Genomic DNA, 18,562 nt, shown 5'->3' on the forward strand with positions numbered 1-18,562 from the left:
CACTGCCGTCCTCATTTCACAGGCGATAAAACTGAGGCAGAGAGGATAAGTAATTTGCCCAAGGTTTCGTGGCTGGTAAGTGGTGAAGTGAGCCCATGCTCCAAATTTCAACTCCAGCTTCCTTGTGAGAAGTTTCACAGAGTGTCCCTAGAATTAAAATGAAAATTCTGCTAACTTTTATTCCCGGTTCCTAGGAGATAAGTTCTAAATCCTTGGAAGTTCATGAATGATAGGAGTGTTTTGACTATGGTTATGGTTATGGCTCTGTTTAGACCAACCGTGGGTCAAGGGGTTGGGGCTTTGAGCCACATGAGGTCAGCCTGATCTCCTGACCTCCAGGGAGCAAACAGGAATCAAATACTGCGTTCAATCACGTGCCTAATGGATCAGTCAACCATGCCTATATAATGAACCCCAATAAAAACTGGTCACTGAGGCTCAGTGGGGCATCCTGGTTGATGAACACACTGATGTGCTGGGAGGGTGGCATGCCTGAATTCCACAGGCGTTTCACAGGGAGAGGGCATGGAAGCTCTCCTCCCAGGCTTCAGCTTAAGTGTCTCTTCATTTGGCTTATCCTGATTTGTACCCTTTAAAATAAAACTGTACTTGTAAGTATAGTGCTTTCCTGAGTTCTGAGTCGTTCTAGTGAATTGAACCTGAGGGCATCACGGGAACACCTAAGTTTGTAGCCAGTTCGTCAGAAGAGCCTGGGAACTCCTGAAGTACGGTTGGCCTCTGAAGTGGGCAGTCTCGTGGGGGACCGCGCCCTTAACCTGCGGTATCTGTGCTAACCAGGGGGCCAGTGTCAGAAGTGAGTTGTACTGCAGGATGACAGCTGGTGTTAGAATAGGCATCATTCGCTTCCTTTATGCTCGTTTATGAACCGGCCTGGCACCTCAATTTGCCAGATGTTCAACAAGAATTTAGGGACTGATTTAGTCTCTATTGAATGAATAATGTTATCCAGAAACAAAAAGGTCAAATGCTCCGTTTTAGGCATTACAGTGTAGCCAGTTAAAATGCATAGAGGAGAAACATGTGCTGTCCTATTTCTCTTCTGATCAAGCCTCTCTGTGTCTCAGGTCTATTGTCGGAGAAATGGGAATAATAATAGTACTGACCTCATGAAGTTACTGTCAAAATCAGTTTATATATGTACGTATATATGCACACATACATATATGTATGTATTTATATCATGTGCTTAGAATAGTACTTGACCCATGGAAAGTACTATTTGCATATTTGCTTTATTAATACAAAACCACAAAAAGCAGAGGTGATGCAAGTTACCGCAGAAAATAGCTCTAGGATCCGTCATACGATTAGATCGTTTGTAATGTTGCCCAAAGTGGGGTTTGGGAACCAGTGGTGTATATGACTTTATTTAGGTGGCATAAAAACATTTTTATTGCTTTCATTTTAATATTTATATAATGACTTTTTAATATAGAGAGAGCTATTGCATTGATTCACGTTTCACAAATGTTATTAACAGTATATTTCGATACTGAGTTTAAAGATGAATATTAAGCAAACAATAGCACTGATGGAATGCAGTGTGGGAGAGCCTGCGAATTCCTGGTCTTTGAGGCTAAGAGGCAGGGCTAGCGCTCAAACACCATCTTTTCTGCAAATAAGAGTGTTTCCTGTTTACAACTGTGTCACCTCTTCCCACTGTCAGCACTAGTTAAAGAGATATGGCAATGGCCTCTGGCAGGTGGTCATACTCTGACACCCAGGCTGGACCAAGACCTGACTACTGTCACAGCTCCAAGTTCACAGCACCCAGAATCTGATGGTGAGGAGGATCTCTTGAGAGACTCCTGCGCATGGAAAGATGGAATCTGAAACAGTTCTAAGCCCAGTTCAAGACCTGATCCTTTCTTTATTGTCTTGTGGTTTCCATCTCTTCTTGGCCTGGTGTCCATAGAATATCCCACCCCTTCCCCTCCTTCCTTGGGACTTTCTACAATGACCGCATCTTAGAACCAGCAGGATATCACTCGGTTCAAAGCCTTCTTACAAATGAAGGAAGCAAAACCTAAAGAGCTCCATCTTCTTCCATCCATGTGCTCCTACCCCCACCCCAATCCCTGGGAACAACCTTCCTATATGGCCCCAGGGTCCACAGTTAAAGCTCTAACATGTGTCACCAACCACGATAACGGTGGTGTCCACTTCCAAGTGCAGAGGGTTGGCCAGTCGTGCTAGGCCCTCTGCATACTGGCACTAGTTCTTTAATCCTCACAACAAACCCCAGAGGTGGGTGATGGCTTAAAGGAGACATTCAGAGACGGTAAGAAACATGACCCAGGTCATGACAGAGCAATAGGAAGTGACCTGGGGACCTCGCTCCAGTTTAACCAACTCCAAAGCTCATGCTCCCCCCCAGCAAAGCAACTCCTAGGCTGTCAGCCACAGGGTGAAATGGAGGTACCGGAGGGGGGCTTTAACCACTGGCAAGGGTGGCGTGAGTACAGGGGGTGAGTATCCCCACGCTAGGGGCCTGGTGTGGAAATAAGCGCCTTTCTCCATCTCGTTCCAGCTTCCCACCTTCCCACCAGTCAGCCTGTGCAAAATCCCACCACCCTGGCCTTGCTCTCAACTACTCTTCTCCGGAAGATTAACAGGACGCCAAAGCTCCCCATTGCTCTGCTAGCATAAATTGCAAGAAAAACATTTAGAATATTGATTAAGTGCTTCATGCTAGAAGATTTAAATTTACCTCCTGTATTTCCAGGATTAGCTGACAAATGGGGTCAGCCTGCTGGCACAAATGATTTACAAAACACCCATTGGCAGCTTTCCTTTTGAAACTCGACGCTTAAAATTTTCACTTGGTCACAGCCAGGGGAGTCCTGGGCATTCAGCAGGCTTGGATAATCACCTTATTGCCACATTGAGACTTGTGGGGTTTGGCCCTGGGAAGAGCTTCAAAATCATTTCCAGTCTGGTCTGGCCCTATCCAGTACAGATAGACTCCGTTTAGGTCTGAAGAGGTACCAGGGCAGTGAGGGGGTAACACATGCTGTTCCTCCAGGATGGAAGGTCTTGTTTCAGATAGAGATTTTTGCAGTATTCTAATATCCAGTGTTCTAATTCAATATTCAAATATTCTTCACATGTAGGAGTTAAACAGGTTATAAGCAGGTGTTAAGGAGCCAAAGTGTATCTGCCCCCTGCCCCTACTACCAATCTGTAAACGTTGCTGCAACATACAAGTGCCCAGTGCATTTCTATAAGCTTCAGACTGTACTTGGCCAAGAGAGGGATTGTACTGAGGCTTTCCTGGGAGGCCAGGGAGGTACAGACCTAGACTGCAATCCACTGAATCCAGGTTCTCTGCTCCAGGAAAGATGCCCACCTCAAGGCGTTTGCCCCCATGGCCCACCGACGGCCAGCACTGTTCCTCTTAGGGCTAGCATAGTCTGACTGCCAAAGTAGGTGACACGATTGCTAAGGGGGGTAAAGGGACAGGGAGCCTTTGCATTGCTAACTTCAGCAATAAACATTCTTGCAAAAGCTATTCATTTGGACCCTGCTCACATCTCTTTTATGACTGAGAAAGCTGCTTTGCGAATTCCTTTTTCTATAGAACGCTGCTTAAAAGTTCCATTAAGACGAGGGGAGGAGACTTGAGATCCACAATTGCTGTACCTCCATGTCTCACTCATAGATATGTTTTATTTGGTTCCCAAAAAAACTGACTTTGGATGTGGCTCGCCCTGTTCCCTGGAGCCCCCAGTAAGTGCTCACAGCTACCTGCACCCTTCTGTCTGCCCTGCTCTAAGTGTGCGCCCCCCCGTCCATCAGACTTTCTCCTCTCGGTCACACGTCATGTCTCTTCCTGAGGAAAAGCACAGAGACAGTGAAAACTTCTCGGGGGTCCTCAGCCTTAGTCCCAAGGCTGTATTCCCCAAGTTTCTACAACCCTATTTGACCACGGAAATCAAGGGCCTAAAGTCCGCTTTAAGAGGTCTTCACTTTAAGCCACCAGAGTTAAGGGATGTATAATAATGCAAAATAGAGATTTTTCCAACACCTACACTTCCCAAATTTACTTTAAATAAGTGACAAGTACAGTCCATTTGATTTAAATATTCTGAGCTTTTTCCAGCTACCAGACCACTCAAGTGCACAGAAGATGAAATAATTGGTAGGATTCTTAATGTTCCTTTGTCATGTGACCACTTTGTGCAAGTCAAAGGGATACGCCAGCAATAGCGCAGCCTGCATCATGCTTGTTACTAATATGCCTGCCAATTAATCCTGACATGGGAGCTCGGCTGCTTACCCAAAGCCTGGTATTTCATCATCTCAGGGGGTTAGCTCTTGGACTTTTCTGTGACATTTTATACTAATCAACCAGCTTGCCTTTTTTTAAAGCTGAGCCTTCCATAGGAACTGAAGATGAGCCCCATACACACCACACGCAAGGCCACTCATTTTCCCCAAACAGAACTGTGTTTGGTTTGTTGATAATTACACTTTGAAGCCGATTTTTGAAAATGTTTATTCTTATTTCTTCCCTTCCGAGGGGAAATCTCTCTCAAATGTTAAGACAGAAACCCAAGTCCCTCAGAGTTTTCTCAGATTATTGTATATTTAAAACTACTACAAGAGGGTGCTTCTCGAGGGTAGTGAACTTTAGAGCTGCCAGAGATAGTTGACTTGCTCCAAATCTGTTACCAATGGCTCCCAAGCTGGTTTAACTCAGTTCTATTCTGAGTAATGACACATATGGCTGGGACAAACGCCACTCTAAGATATTTCTAGGACCCCCTGGCAAATGGTAATTTATCTGAAGATAGCCAGGCAAAGGAAGGACAGATGGGAAGAATAAGTCTCCTGGGAGCCCTACGTTGAAGCAAGAGTCCTAAATCAACGCCAGGGACCACGTTCTCAAAGGTAAGTCCCCTCTCATCACTCACCCACTCACCCCCAATCCTCTGGCTTCCAGTGATTCTTTCAACCATTCTTAATATAGGTCATTCTAAAGAGATAACCAAGCTGCAACAAGTCTTAGTGGCAAACCTTCAGTCTTTCCCCTATACCCTGTCTGCTGGGGTTTCAGCATGAAGCATCCCAGCCGACAAGCTTTGTTTTTCCCATCATTCGAAGCACCCCCTTCAGGAAGCACTGGGACATATGGGTCTCTCAAATCCAGCTTCTCCCTTCCTCTTTTACTATTATTCACCGCCCCCAGATTTATTGAGGTATAATTGACAAATAAAAATTGTATTTACTTCAGGCATACAACTTGATGTTTTGATATATGTACCCATCGTGACAGGTTTACCGCAATCAAGCTAATTAACATATTCATCACCTCACATAGTTACCATTTTGGGGGGTGGGGTAAGAACAACTAAGATGTACTCTCTTGGCGAATTTCAAGTATATAATATGGTACTGCTAACTATAGTCACCGTGCTCTATGTATCCAGATCTTGTTCGACTTGCATGTCTGAAAGTTTGTACCCTATAACCAACATCTCCCCATTTCCCCACCCCCAGCCCCTGGTAACCACCATTCTAGTCTCTGCTTTAAAAAGTTCAACTTTTTTAGAATCCACATATAAATAACATCACGAACCTGGAGGACATTATACAAAGTGAAATAAGCCAGACACAGAAAGACAAATACTGCATGACCTCCTTTACTATTTTTTTTTCGGTATGCGGGCCTCTCACTGTTGTGGCCTCTCCCGTTATGGAGCACAGGCTCCGGAAGCGCAGGCTCAGCGGCCCTGGCTCACAGGCCCAGGCGCTCCACAGCATGTGGGATCTTCCCGGACCGGGGCACGGACCCGTGTCCCCTGCATCAGCAGGCGGACTCTCAACCACTGCGCCACCAGGGAAGCCCTCCTTTACTATTTTTTTACTTCTTACTCTCTGCCAATTCCTAATTCAAAGAAAGAGCCCAGGTTGTCCAAGGTCATGGAACAAGGCAAAAAGTACACTGGCCTCAGAGTCAGAAATCCTAGCCCCACTACAGAATTACTGTGTGATCTCAGTTATGTTCCTAGCCTGTCCCTGCCTCATTTGCCTCATCTGTAAAAGAGAAGGATGTTTATCATACCTGACTCGTGGGCTGTTGTGAGGACTAGAGGGCACAATGCATGCGAAATGTTTTGCAAAATGAAACACACTATATACCTGTTAGTGCAACTCACACCAATGTTCCCTAGTGTAACACCCCAAGCAAGGCACAACGCCACCATCCATCTCTTGCAAAGGGCCAAATGGCCAACTGACTTGGGATTAAGCATCGCGTGTGACATTCTGGAGCATTCACTCTGCCCCAAGCACTGAAACATTACCCCCATTTAATCCTCTTAATCTAGCAGCTAGGCAGTCGTAACGTTTTGTAGCTGAGGAAGCAGAGGCTTGGAGAGGTCATGATGCTGGTAAGGGCAAGAGCCTGGGTCTGCACACAGGCTTGGCTGTAAAACCCAAGAACTCACCCCCTGCCTCATGCGACAGGTAGTCGTCGCAGGAGGTAAGGTGAGGTTTTGTGGAACCCTTAAGAGCTCCCTAGAAGTAAAATGCTGTTTAGCTCCAAGATGTGTGGATTGTGTGTGTGTCATCGGGGAGAGAGGTGTGGCCGCCCCTCCTTCCTTGGTGTTCCCACGTCTCCATTTCCCCCTCTGCTGAGAAGTTAAATGGCAGCCCTGAGAGAAACATCATGCTTTAATTTTTACTTTAATTCTACTTTGCCCCTCTGTTTATGAGGCAGAGTTCCTACCACTAATACAGCAGAAGGAAAGGCTGTTTCTTGGGAAGAGAGCTCATGTCTCCTCTGACATTGCCAGGGTGACCTTGCAGTGGCAAAGAGTCCCCCTGACAGGGAGGGGTGGTCGGGCAGATCTTGTTGGAGGTAAACACCATGTGGCCAAGCCAAGCACTGTACCCCGAGAAGCAGAAGCCAGGTGATTTGGTGGGGCCGGGGGCAGGGAGATGGGGAGAACACCTCCGCATGGCTGTCAGACTCCTCTCTCATGGGGGAAACTAATTTCACGGAGTTTCCAGTGATGAGTATTCTTCTGAGGTGCCATCTATTAACTCAGTCTGACCTTCCAAAAATGCTGACAAGCTGCATCTTGCCCACTATTTGTACGTTCCCTGAGGACAGAATTTTTTTTGAATGCCCATCTCCATGAAGTTTCCGGAACACAAAAGGAGCTTAATAAACAGGGTGAACACTGCCTCTGCCATCATGCTCTGTGCACTTAGACACGAGCAGAGAAGAAACCGGTTTTGCTGCAGCCAAAGCTTGCCTCTTCTTGTGGTCAGGAACCACCTCTGGCCACTGTCATCACCTCATCCTAACAGGTCCTACCCTCATCTGGCCACCTGTCTTTACAGATGCTGGAAGCTGAGCGGACCCGACAAGAACAGAAGGCTGACCTAAGAGGAAGCAGGACGCTGAGGCCCGGCCAAAGATAAAAAAGAAACTGTGCTCTGTGGTGCTATGTCTGCGTCTAGACCCACCTCTCACCAGCTGGGGGACTTAGTGCAAGTCACTCCCCCTCCCTGAACCTCAGGGCCGTACCGCAGGATGGGGCAGTTAAATGCCATAATATTCCCCAAGCTTCCTCCTAGTTCTGCCATTTCCTGCACAGTGCACTGGAGATGGGAAGAGCTCAGGAAACACTTTAGAAGTATGAAGAACAGCTGGTTGACCTTAGCTTGTGTCTTCCCTACCCGCCTTCTCCTCAGGCTTGTGTGTGGGTGTAGATGATGGTGTGTGTTGGTGGGGACCCAGGAGGATGAAGACAGAGACTAAAGCTCAGCTGAACGGCAGGTAGGATATCTAAGAAAAAGAGGGGAGTGTTAGGGGTGAGAAGATAGCAAGCAAGTCACAAGTGGAAAAACTGCCCGAATACGTTCTAGGACACAGACTGGGTTGCGAGTCAACAAGGTATTTGGCAGAGAAGTTTCCGGTGAGTGTTCTGGTGAGGATGATCCTCGGCAGGGCCTGGGCCGGGGGTGGTGGGGAGATGGGAGGATGGATTCCGGTGACAAGTGTAAACACACACAGTGCCTGGCACAGGTCCCCTCCCCTGGCATGGCAGCAGGCAGAAGTCACCATGTGGTCACTGCTGCCTCTCAAATCGAGGAAGAACCGTGGAAAGAACACGAGCCTCTAGACTCCAGGGCTGGTTCTGTGACTCGCTAGTTCTGCAGGCTCAAGCCAAAGCGTCCCCTTGCTGAGCCCCATGTCCTCCAAGGCTCCAGTAACAACACAATCAAGGCATCTCTCTAGCAGCTGTCAGGAGGGTAACATCCGAAGAGGTGAAGTGTGTGAAAATACTTGGTGAGTATATGAATAGGTCCCAAAATAGCTGAATACTCATTATGATGAAAAAAATCAACAGAAAGGCAGAATCAACACTCTGCTTTGACTAAAGTTAGGAAATGACTATTTGTAAGTCATCGTGGTTCTTTCCCTTGGAGATCTGAATCAACTCCAAAGAAGTCTTTGGGCCGTTCTCACTGGACTCTATTCACACGAGGGGTTTTCAGTGCAGTGCCTCACAGCTCCTCAAACCACGAAAGAGCATCTCCTTCTGCTTCCTGAAGAATGAACCTGAGTAGGATGCTACATTTGTCTTAACACTTTGATAGTAACACTGTCTCTGGCTTATCTTTAGATAGAGTTAAATATTCCACATTCAGTCTAAATGGCAATGATGTTGACAAAGCCAAGGGCCCCCAAGACAAACCACCGAATGGGAGAAAATGTTTGCAAATGATATGACTGATAAGGGATTAATATCCAACATATATAAACAGCTCATACAACTCAACATCAAGGAAACCAACAGTCCGATTAAAAAATGGGCAGAAGAGGGAGATTGGTTCAAGATGGCAGAGTAGAAGGACGTGCTCTCACTCCCTCTTGAGAGAACACCGGAATCACAACTAACTGCTGAACGATCATCGACAGGAAGACACTGGAACTCACCAATAAAGACGCCCCACATCCAAAGACAAAGGAGAGGCCACAATGAGACTGTAGGAGGGGCGCAATCACAGTAAAATCAAATCCCATAACCGCTGGGGGGGGTGACTCACAAACTGGAGAACATTTATAACACAGAAGTCCACCCACTGGAGTGAATGTTCTGAGCCCCACGTCAGGCTTCCCAATCTGGGGGTCCAGCAACAGGAGGAGGAATTCCTAGAGAATCAGACTTTGAAGGCTAGCGGGATTTGATTGCAGGACTTTGACAGGACTGGGGGAAACAGAGACTCCACTCTTGGAGGGACACACAAAGTAGTGTGCGCATCGGGACGCAGGGGAAGGAGCCCCCATGGGAGACTGAACCTACCAAAGCCCCAGCCCTCGTCAATGGCAGAGTCAGTTCCAGAGCCCATCCTTCTCTCCACTCTAGAGAACATCACGGTCTCCATCTCTCATGGTTAAAATGCACTTTTGAGACTCAAACCTGAGCAGCATTCGATCATTCTCCCTCCATCTCTAAATACATTTCAGAAAATGCACCTGTGTTCCCCTCAGAAGTAAGCACCGACAGGGAGTTAGGCCCCTGCTCTTACCTGTAAATTTGCACAAGGTGGTAAAACATGAGTGGGGATTTCATTCTCAGAGCCTGCTGGCCCCAGGGGCTTGTTCTTGACCCGGAAGGCTGTGGTGGTGGTGGCAGTGGTGGTCTGAACTGGGAGGGCTGGCTGCCACACGGTCACATCTGAGCCATTGCCAAAGGCTTGAATTGCATTTTCTGCAGTAAAACAGGAGGAAATCCAATTTTAAAGTCAAGCAGCAAATGTAACAGACAGTCTACATGAAGGCAGAGAGGCACACTAGAAATTCTGATGAGAGCACTGGACTTATGTGAACCAACCCCATCTATCCATCCACCCTCCACACGCTGAAAGCCAGCCATGGGTCAGGTGCTCAAACATTCATTCATTCATTAAACCCTGAGCTGGACACTTAGCAATGCTCTAAGTGCAACAAATATGTATTGTGTCCCTATTCACGTATCAGGTGTGGAGCAAGATCCTTACCCTGAAACACCCATCAGTCGAGCCTTTTGAAAGCCAGACTCAGACCTGTTATTTGGAATCACAGTCACTGTTCCATCTTCCAAGAAAATGCTTGTGTCAAAATTCTATACTAAAAGCAACTACTTAGTGTTTTTGTTTGTTTTTTCTTTTTAAAATTTTATTTATTCTTTTATACAGCAGGCTCTTATTAGTCATCCATTTTATACACATCAATGTATACGTGTCAATCCCAATCTCCCAATTCATCAAACCACCACCCCCACCCCTGCCGCTTTCACCCCCTGGTGTCCATACATTTTTTCTCTACTTCTGTGTCTCAATTTCTGCTCTGAAAACCGGTTCATCTGTACCATTTTCTTGGTTCCACATATATGTGTTAATATCTTTGTTTTTCTCTTTCTGACTTACTTCATTCTGTATGACAGTCTATAGATGCATCCACGTCTCTACAAATGACCCAATTTCGTTCCTTTTTATGGCTGAGTAATATTCCATTGCATATATGTACATCTTCTTTATCCATTCATCTGTCAATGGGCATTAGGTTGCTTCCATGACCTGGCTATTGTAAATAGTGCTGCAATGAACATTGGGGTGCATGTGTCTTTTTGAATCATGGTTTTCTCTGGGTATATGCCCAGTAGTGGGATTGCTGGGTCATATGGTAATTCAATTTTTAGTTTTTTAAGGAACCTCCATACTGTTCTCCATCGTGGCTGTATCAATTTACATTCCCACCAACAGTGCAAGAGGGTTCCCTTTTCTCCACACCCTCTCCAGCATTTGTTTGTAGATTTTCTGATGATACCCATTCTAACTTGTGTGAGGTGATACCTCATTGTAGTTTTGATTTGCATTTCTCTAACAATTAGTGATGTTGAGCATCTTTTCATTTGCCTGTTGGCCATCTGTATGTCTTCTTTGGAGAAATATATATTTAGGACATCTGCCCATTTTTGGATTGGGTTGTTTGTTTTTTTAATATTGAGCTACATGAGCTGTTTATATATTTTGGAGATTAATCCTTTGTCCGTTGATTCCTTTGCAAATATTTTCTCCCATTCTGAGGGTTGTCCTTTCATCTTCTTTATGGTTTCCTTTGCTGCGCAAAAGCTTTGAAGTTTCATTAGGTCCCATTTGTTTATTTTTGTTTTTATTTCCATTTCTATAGGAGGTGGGTCAAAAAAGATCTTGCTGGGATTTATGACAAAGAGTGTTCTTCCTATGTTTTCCTCTAAGAGTTTTATAGTGTCTGGTCTTACATTTAGGTCTCTAATCCATTTTGAGTTTATTTTTGTGTATGGTGTTAGGGAGTGTTCTAATTTCATTCTTTTACATGTAGCTGTCCAGTTTTCCCAGCACCACTTATTGAAGAGACTGTCTTTTCTTCATTGTATCTCCTTGCCTCCTTTGTCATAGTTTAGTTGACCATAGGTGCGTGGGTTTATCTCTGGGCTTTCTATCCTGCTCTATTGATCTATATTTCTGTTTTTGTGCCAGCATCATATTGTCTTGATTACTGTAGATTTGTGGTATAGTCTGAAGTCAGGGAGTCTGATTCCTCCACCTCCGTTTTTTCCCTCAAGACTGCTTTGGCTATTCGGGGTCTTTTGTGTCTCCATACAAATTTTAAGATTTTTTGTTCTAGTTCTGTAAAAAATGCCATTGGTAATTTGATAGGGATTGCATCGAATCTGTAGATTGCTTTGGGTAGTATAGTCATTTTCACAATATTGATTCTTCCAATCCAAGAACATAGTATATCCCTCCATCTGTTGGTATCATCTTTAATTTCTTTCATCAGTGTCTTATAGTTTTCTGCATACAGGTCTTTTATCTCCCTAGGTAGGTTTATTCCTAGGTATTTTATTCTTTTTGTTGCAATGGTAAATGGGTGTGTTCCCTTAATTTCTCTTTCAGATTTTTCATCATTAGTGTACAGGAATGCAAGAGATTTCTGTGCATTAATTTTGTATCCTGCAACTTCACCGAATTCTTTGATTAGCTCTAGTAGTTTTCTGGTGGCATCTTTAGGATTCTCTATCTATAGTATCATGTCATCTGCAAACAGTGACAGTTTTACTTCTTCTTTTCCAATCTGTATTACTTTTATTTCTTTTTCTTCTCTGATTGCTGTGTCTTAAACTTCCAAAACTATGTTGAATAACAGTGGTGAGAGTGGACATCCTTGTCTTTTTCCTGATCTTAGAGGAAATGCATTCAGTTTTTCACCATTGAGAATGATGTTTGCTGTGGGTTTGTCATATATTGCCTTTATTATGTTGAGGTAGCTTCCCTCTATGCCCACTTTCTGGAGAGTTTTTATCATAAATGGGTGTTGAATTTTGTCAAAAGATTTTTCTGTATCTATTGAGATAATCATATGGTTTTTCTCCTTCAATTTGTTAATATGGTGTATCACATTGATTGATTTGCATATATTGAAGAATCCTTGCATTCCTGGAATAAACCCCACTTGATCATGGTGTATAATCCTTCTAATGTGCTGTTGGATTCTGTTTGCCAGTATTTTGTTGAGGATTTTTGCATCTATATTCATCAGTGATATTGGCCTGTAGTTTTCTTTCTTTGTAACATCTTTGGTTTTGGTATCAGGGTGATAGCTGGCCTTGTAGAACGAGTTTGGGAGTGCTCCTCCCTCTACTATATTTTGGAAGAGTTTGAGAAGGATAGGTGTTAGCTCTTCTCTAAATATTTGATAGAATTCGCCTGTGAAGCCATCTGGTCCTGGACTTTTGTTTGTTGGAAACTTTTTAATCACAGTCTTAATTTCATTACTTGTGATTGGTCTGTTCATATTTTCTATTTCTTCCTGGTTCATTCTTGGAAGTTGATACCTTTCTAAGAATTTGTCCATTTCTTTCAGGTTGTCCATTTTATTGGCATAGAGTTGCTTCTGTGGTGTTGGTTGTAACTTCTCCTTTTTCATTTCTAATTGAAATTTCTACAATGAGAGTCCTCTCCCTCTTTTTCTTGATGAGTTTGGCTAATGGTTTATCACTTTTGTTTATCTTCTCAAAGAAGCAGCTTTTAGTTTTATTGATCTTTGCTATTCTTTTCTTTGTTTGTATTGCATTTAATTCTGCTCTGATCTTGATGTTCTTTCCTTCTGCTAACTTTGGGTTTTGTTTGTTCATCTTTCTCTAGTTCCTTTAGGAGTAACATTAGATTGTTTATTTGAGATTTTTCTTGTTTCTTGAGGTATGCTTGAATAGCTATAAACGTCCCTCTTAGAATTGCTTTTGCTGCATCCCATAGGTTTTGGATTGTCGTGTTTTCATTTTCATTTGTTTCTAGGTATTTTTTGATTTCCTCTTTGATTTCTTCAGTGATCTCTTGGTTATTTAGTAACGTATTGTTTAGCCTCCATGTGTTTGTGTTTTTTACATTTTTTTCCCCAGTAATTGATTTCTAATCTCATAGCATTGTGGTCAGAAAAGGTGCTTGATATGATTTCAATTTTCTTAAATTTACCGAGGCTTGATTTGTGACCCAAGATGTGATCTATCCTGGAGAATGTGCTGTGCGCACTGGAGAAGAAAGTATAATCTGCTGTTTCTGGATGGAGTCTCCTATAAATATCAATTAAATCTATCTGGTCTATTGTGTTATTTATAGCTTTTGTTTCCTTATTTATTTTCATTTTGTATGATCTGTCCATTGGTGTAAGTGAGGTATTAAAGTCCCCCACTATTATTGTGTTACTGTCCATTTCCTCTTTTAGAGCTGTTAGCAGTTGCCTTATGTATTGAGGTGCTCCTATGTTGGGTGCATATATATTTATAATTGTTATATCTTCCTCTTGGATTGATCCCTTGATCATTACGTGGTGTCCTTCCTTGTGTCTTGTAACAGTCTTTATTTTAAAGTCTATTTTATCTGATATGAGTATTGCTACTCCAGCTTTCTTTTGATTTCCATTTGCATGGAATATCTTTTTCCATCCCCTCACTTTCAGTCTGTACGTGTCCCTAGGTCTGAAGTGGGTCTCTTGTAGACAGCATATATGTGGGTCTTGTTTTTGTATCCATTCAGCAAGCCTGTGTCTTGTGGTTGCAGCATTTAATCCATTCACGGTTAAGGTAATTATCAATATGTATGTTCCTATTACCATTTTCTTAATTGTTTTGGGTTTGTTTTTGTAGGTCCTTTTCTTCTCTTGTGTTTCCCACTTAGAGAAGTTCCTTTAGCATTTGTTGTAGAGCTGGTTTGATGGTGCTGAATTCTCTTAGCTTTTGCTTGTCTGTAAAGCTTTTGATTTCTCCATCGAATCTGAGTGATATCCTTGCTGGGTAATTTGATTGTAGGTTCTTCCCTTTCATCACTTTAAGTATATCATGCCACTCCTTTCTGGCTTGCAGAGTTTCTGCTGAGAAATCAGCTGTTAACCTTATGGGAGTTCCCTTGTATGTTATTGGTCATTTTTCCCTTGCTGCTTTCAATAATTTTTCTTTAATTTTTGCCAATTTGATTACTATGTGTCTCGGCGTGTTTCTCCTTGGGTTTATCCTATATGGGACTCTCTGTGCTTCCTGGACTTGGGTGGCTATTTCCATTTCCATGTTAGGGAAGTTTTCGACTATAATCTCTTCAAATATTTTCTTGGGTCCTTTCTCTCTCTCCTCTCCTACTGGGACCCCTATAATGTGAATGTTGCAGTGTTTAAGATCGTCCCAGAGGTCTCTTAGGCTGTCTTCATTTCTTTTCATTCTTTTTTCTTTATTCTGTTCCATGGCAATGAATTCCACCATTCTGTCTTCCAGGTCACTTATCCGTTCTTCTGCCTCAGTTATTCTGCTATTGATTCCTTCTGGTATATTTTTCATTTCAGTTACTGTATTGTTCATCTCTGTTTGTTTGTTCTTTAATTCTTCTAGATCTTTGTTAAACATTTCTTGCATCTTCTCGATCTTTGCTTCCATTTATTTTCCCAAGGTCCTGGGTCATCTTCACTATCATTGTTCTGAATTCTCTTTCTGGAAGATTGCCTATCTTGGTTTCATTTAGTTGTTTTTCTGGGTTTTATCTTGTTCCTTCATCTGGTACATAGCCCTCTGCCTTTTCATCTCGTCTATCTTTCTGTGAATGTGGTTTTTGTTCCACAGGCTGCAGGACTGTAGTTCTTCTTGCTTCTGCTTTTTGCCCTCTGGTGTATGAGGCTATCTAAGAGGCTTGTGGAGGTTTCCTGATGGGAGGGACTGGTGGTGGGTAGAGCTGGCTGTTAATCTGGTGGGCAGAGCTCAGTAAAACTTTAATCCACTTGTCTGCTGATGGGCACGGCTGGGTTCCCTCCCTGTTGGTTGTTTGGCCTGAGGCAACCCAACACTGGAGCCTACTGGGCTCTTTGGTGGAGCTAATGGCAGACTCTGGGGGGGCTCACACGAAGGAGTACTTCCCAGAAGTTTTGCTGCCAGTGTCCTTGTCCTCAAGGTGAGGCACAGCCACCCCCCCTCCCCCGCCTCTGCAGGAGTCCCTCCAACACTAGCAGGTAGGTCTGCTTCAGTCTCCTATGGGATCACTGTTCCTTCCCCTGGGTCCCAATGCACACACTACTTAGTGTGGGCCCTCCAAGCATGGAGTCTCTGTTTCCCCCAGTCCTGTCAAAGTCCTGCAATCAAAGCCCACTAGCCTTCAAAGTCTGATTCTCTAGGAATTCCTCGTCCTGTTTCCGGACCCCCAGGGTTGGAAGCCTGACGTGGGGCTGAGAACCTTCAATCCAGTGGGTGGACTTCTGTGTTATAAGTGTTCTCCAGCTTGTGAGTCACCCACCCAGCAGTTATGGGACTTGATTTTATTGTGATTGCGCCCCTCCTACCGTCTCATTGTGGCCTCTCCTTTGTCTTTGGATGTGGGCATCTTTTTTGGTGAGTTCCAGTGTCTTCCTGTCGATGATCGTTCAGCAGTTAGTTGTGATTCCGGTGTTCTCGAAAGAGGGAGTCTATTTAGTGTTTTTTTAAAGTACCACATCCCTAATTATGATACTGGGGTAACTCAGTGGCATTCATAGAAATTTGACAGCCAGTAAAATCAAACAGCAAAATAGTGTGATTCACTACCACAGAGCACCTACTATGAGCCCAGCATTGCTCAAGGTACAAACGCAACCAGTTTCTTTAAAAGAAAAATCTATCCCAAACCTCATCAATAATATATAGTGAAAATTTAAGTAAGATTATTTTTTCCCTTTTTGCTCCCAGTTGTCCAAACAAAATCTGCATAATTAGGAAGGAGCAGCCCTGTTAAATGAAAAGTTTAAAATGTAAAACTTTTAAAATCCTATTACAATTTCATGGGATTAGATTGTTTTTATGTCACAAGTAAATTGGATGTGTGTTGTTCTCCTCCCTAAGATGAATAAAAAATAGTTTTTAATCAGGTCCTTGGGGATTTGGCATGGATTTAGGAATTTTTTATTTCATATTCATCGTATAAGGTATCAAACTCTTCCATTTGGGACCTGAATGTGTAAATTTTTAATATATGACTCTTAGCTGGCATTTTTCGATATACAAGACAGAATAATTTAAGCCTAGTCTTCCTCTTAGAAGGGACATTTTGTTCTAAAATTGTTGTCCTTTAAGTTCAGCAAATTGGAAGCTTGTTTTCTAAAACGACATTTTTTAGGCTGTAAGAAACCGCTTCAAATTAATATCAATGCTTCTAATGCTCCCATCCATGTGACATGGCTTAACGGGTGGGAGGAAGGTAAAGAAAGAGGTACTTGGGGGACCAGTTTCCTTAAATGACCCAGGATAACAACAAGGAAACAGCAAAACCTTCCTTTTTCTTGTTAAGGCATGTAGATTCAGGAAACCCATGTCACTTGTTGAAACTGTCTGTGATTTCTAGCGTGTTTGCCTTGCTATTTGGGAAGACTGTCCACTTGCTCATTCATTCGTTCAAGTGTCAATGGAACATCTATTGAGTGCCAGTCACCGCTCTGTGCTGGGCATCGGCAGGGGACAACAATGACAGCAACAAGAGACAAAAGTCCCTGTCCTCGTGGAGGTCACATTCTGGTTGGGGAGGCAAATAAGTAAAGTATATAATACATTAGGTGGTGAGAAATGCTTGGAGGAAGATGACGCAGAGGTGGGGTTCAGGGAGCACCAGGATGGGAACGGGGAACTGGAGTTTCGATGGCGTGGCCCAGGAAGGCGAAGGTAGCACCTGAAAAAGGACTTGAGTGACAGTAACTGATGTCTCATCTCTGCCCCCAGACCATTCCGCTCTCTTCCCTTCACCTCGGCCATGTACTTTGGCTTGAAAATAACTGTCTCCTCCCCAATTACCAGAAGTACACAACAGGCTGGAATCATGCTCACAATAGGGGAATTGGAGGGTTTTGGTTAATTTGCAGGGAGCAGAATTATTGGGTTATTGAGTTTGGGTTGGAATCTACATATTCCAATTCCTTCTACTCTAGGGCCTGTTGCAAGAGACTGAATTCACAGCCCTGTGTCTTTGATAGGCTGTGCTCCATCTAATCAAAGTATAAATGGAATGACTATGAAAGATTCTGGCTGGCTTTGGTCACCGGCGAAGACCAAACGCATTTATTTTTATGAAAAGTCATTAACAATAAGATACCATTATCCCCTTCACCAAAATATTATTAAGCAGGGACAACTTGAATTTCTCTGTGAGGCAGTGGTTTTCCAGCCCAAGTGAGTACAATCTTTTTTCTCACACTGACCTCTGTTGTCATTGCTTTACCTTCAGTGAAACTCGGATTCTGCCAGAACAGTGTGCAGGATGTGAAAAAGAGGGTGTGTGTGTGTGTGTGTGTGTGTGTGTGTGTGCGCGTGCGTGCGCTTATATATATTTCTCTTTTTTTTAGTCAAGACCAAATAAAAGGCTTAAGGTGTAGTTCCACGGGGTGCCCAATGTCTTGGCAAATGTCTCCATACTTTCGACTAGTTTTATGGGTTTAAATTTCACTTAAGTGTCCAAAAGCTTGTTTTAGTTTTAAGATGATCAAAGCGTTGGGTTATAGCCAAGCACCTACTGAGCAAATCACTAAGGTTTGTCTTTTCAACAGAAGAAACAACTGAGGAGGTTTTAGAAGTAACACTTAAAAGCTTTCCCATGTGCGTGCAGTAAATAGTTTGCTAATTCTTTAGAAATCACTCAGAGCACCATGGAGAAATTGTCAGCTGAGGGCACAGTGCTCAGAGGGTCCGCATTTCCCACTGGGAAGTCATACCTGGTCCCCGATGTGCGGGCACGAGTTCCTGTCCATCAGGCCCTTCAATATCAGGCCTGACACAGAAGCCCTCAGGGCACAGGGGGCTGCAGAGGAAGGAACTCGGGCTTTGGATCCTATCTCTGGCATGGCTGGTTTAGGTGAGTACCAGCCATTTATTCAACTGTGAAATGGAGGTAACACCCGCATCTCCTAGGTGCAGGTTACAGTCAGTGCGACAATGTATACGGTACAATTCTCACAGACTGAATTTGTACATAGAGCAGGCACCCGATAAATTAGTGGTGGCTGCCA

The 18,562-nt window shown here is 43.6% G+C and overlaps 1 protein-coding gene across 2 annotated transcripts in view; it reads right to left on the reverse strand.

The window, feature by feature from the left end:
- Positions 1–18,562, reverse strand: part of GFRA1 (GDNF family receptor alpha 1) — a 203,541-nt gene that overhangs the window by 16,936 nt on the left and 168,043 nt on the right. For both annotated transcript variants that reach the window (XM_032608605.1, XM_032608606.1), the window contains one exon: positions 9,571–9,752. In XM_032608605.1, the coding sequence (XP_032464496.1) occupies positions 9,571–9,752 (182 nt within the window). The remainder of the gene's footprint in view (positions 1–9,570; positions 9,753–18,562) is intronic.

The sequence above is a fragment of the Phocoena sinus genome, chromosome 16, assembly GCF_008692025.1.
Source record: "Phocoena sinus isolate mPhoSin1 chromosome 16, mPhoSin1.pri, whole genome shotgun sequence".
NCBI classification, from domain to species: domain Eukaryota; kingdom Metazoa; phylum Chordata; class Mammalia; order Artiodactyla; family Phocoenidae; genus Phocoena; species Phocoena sinus.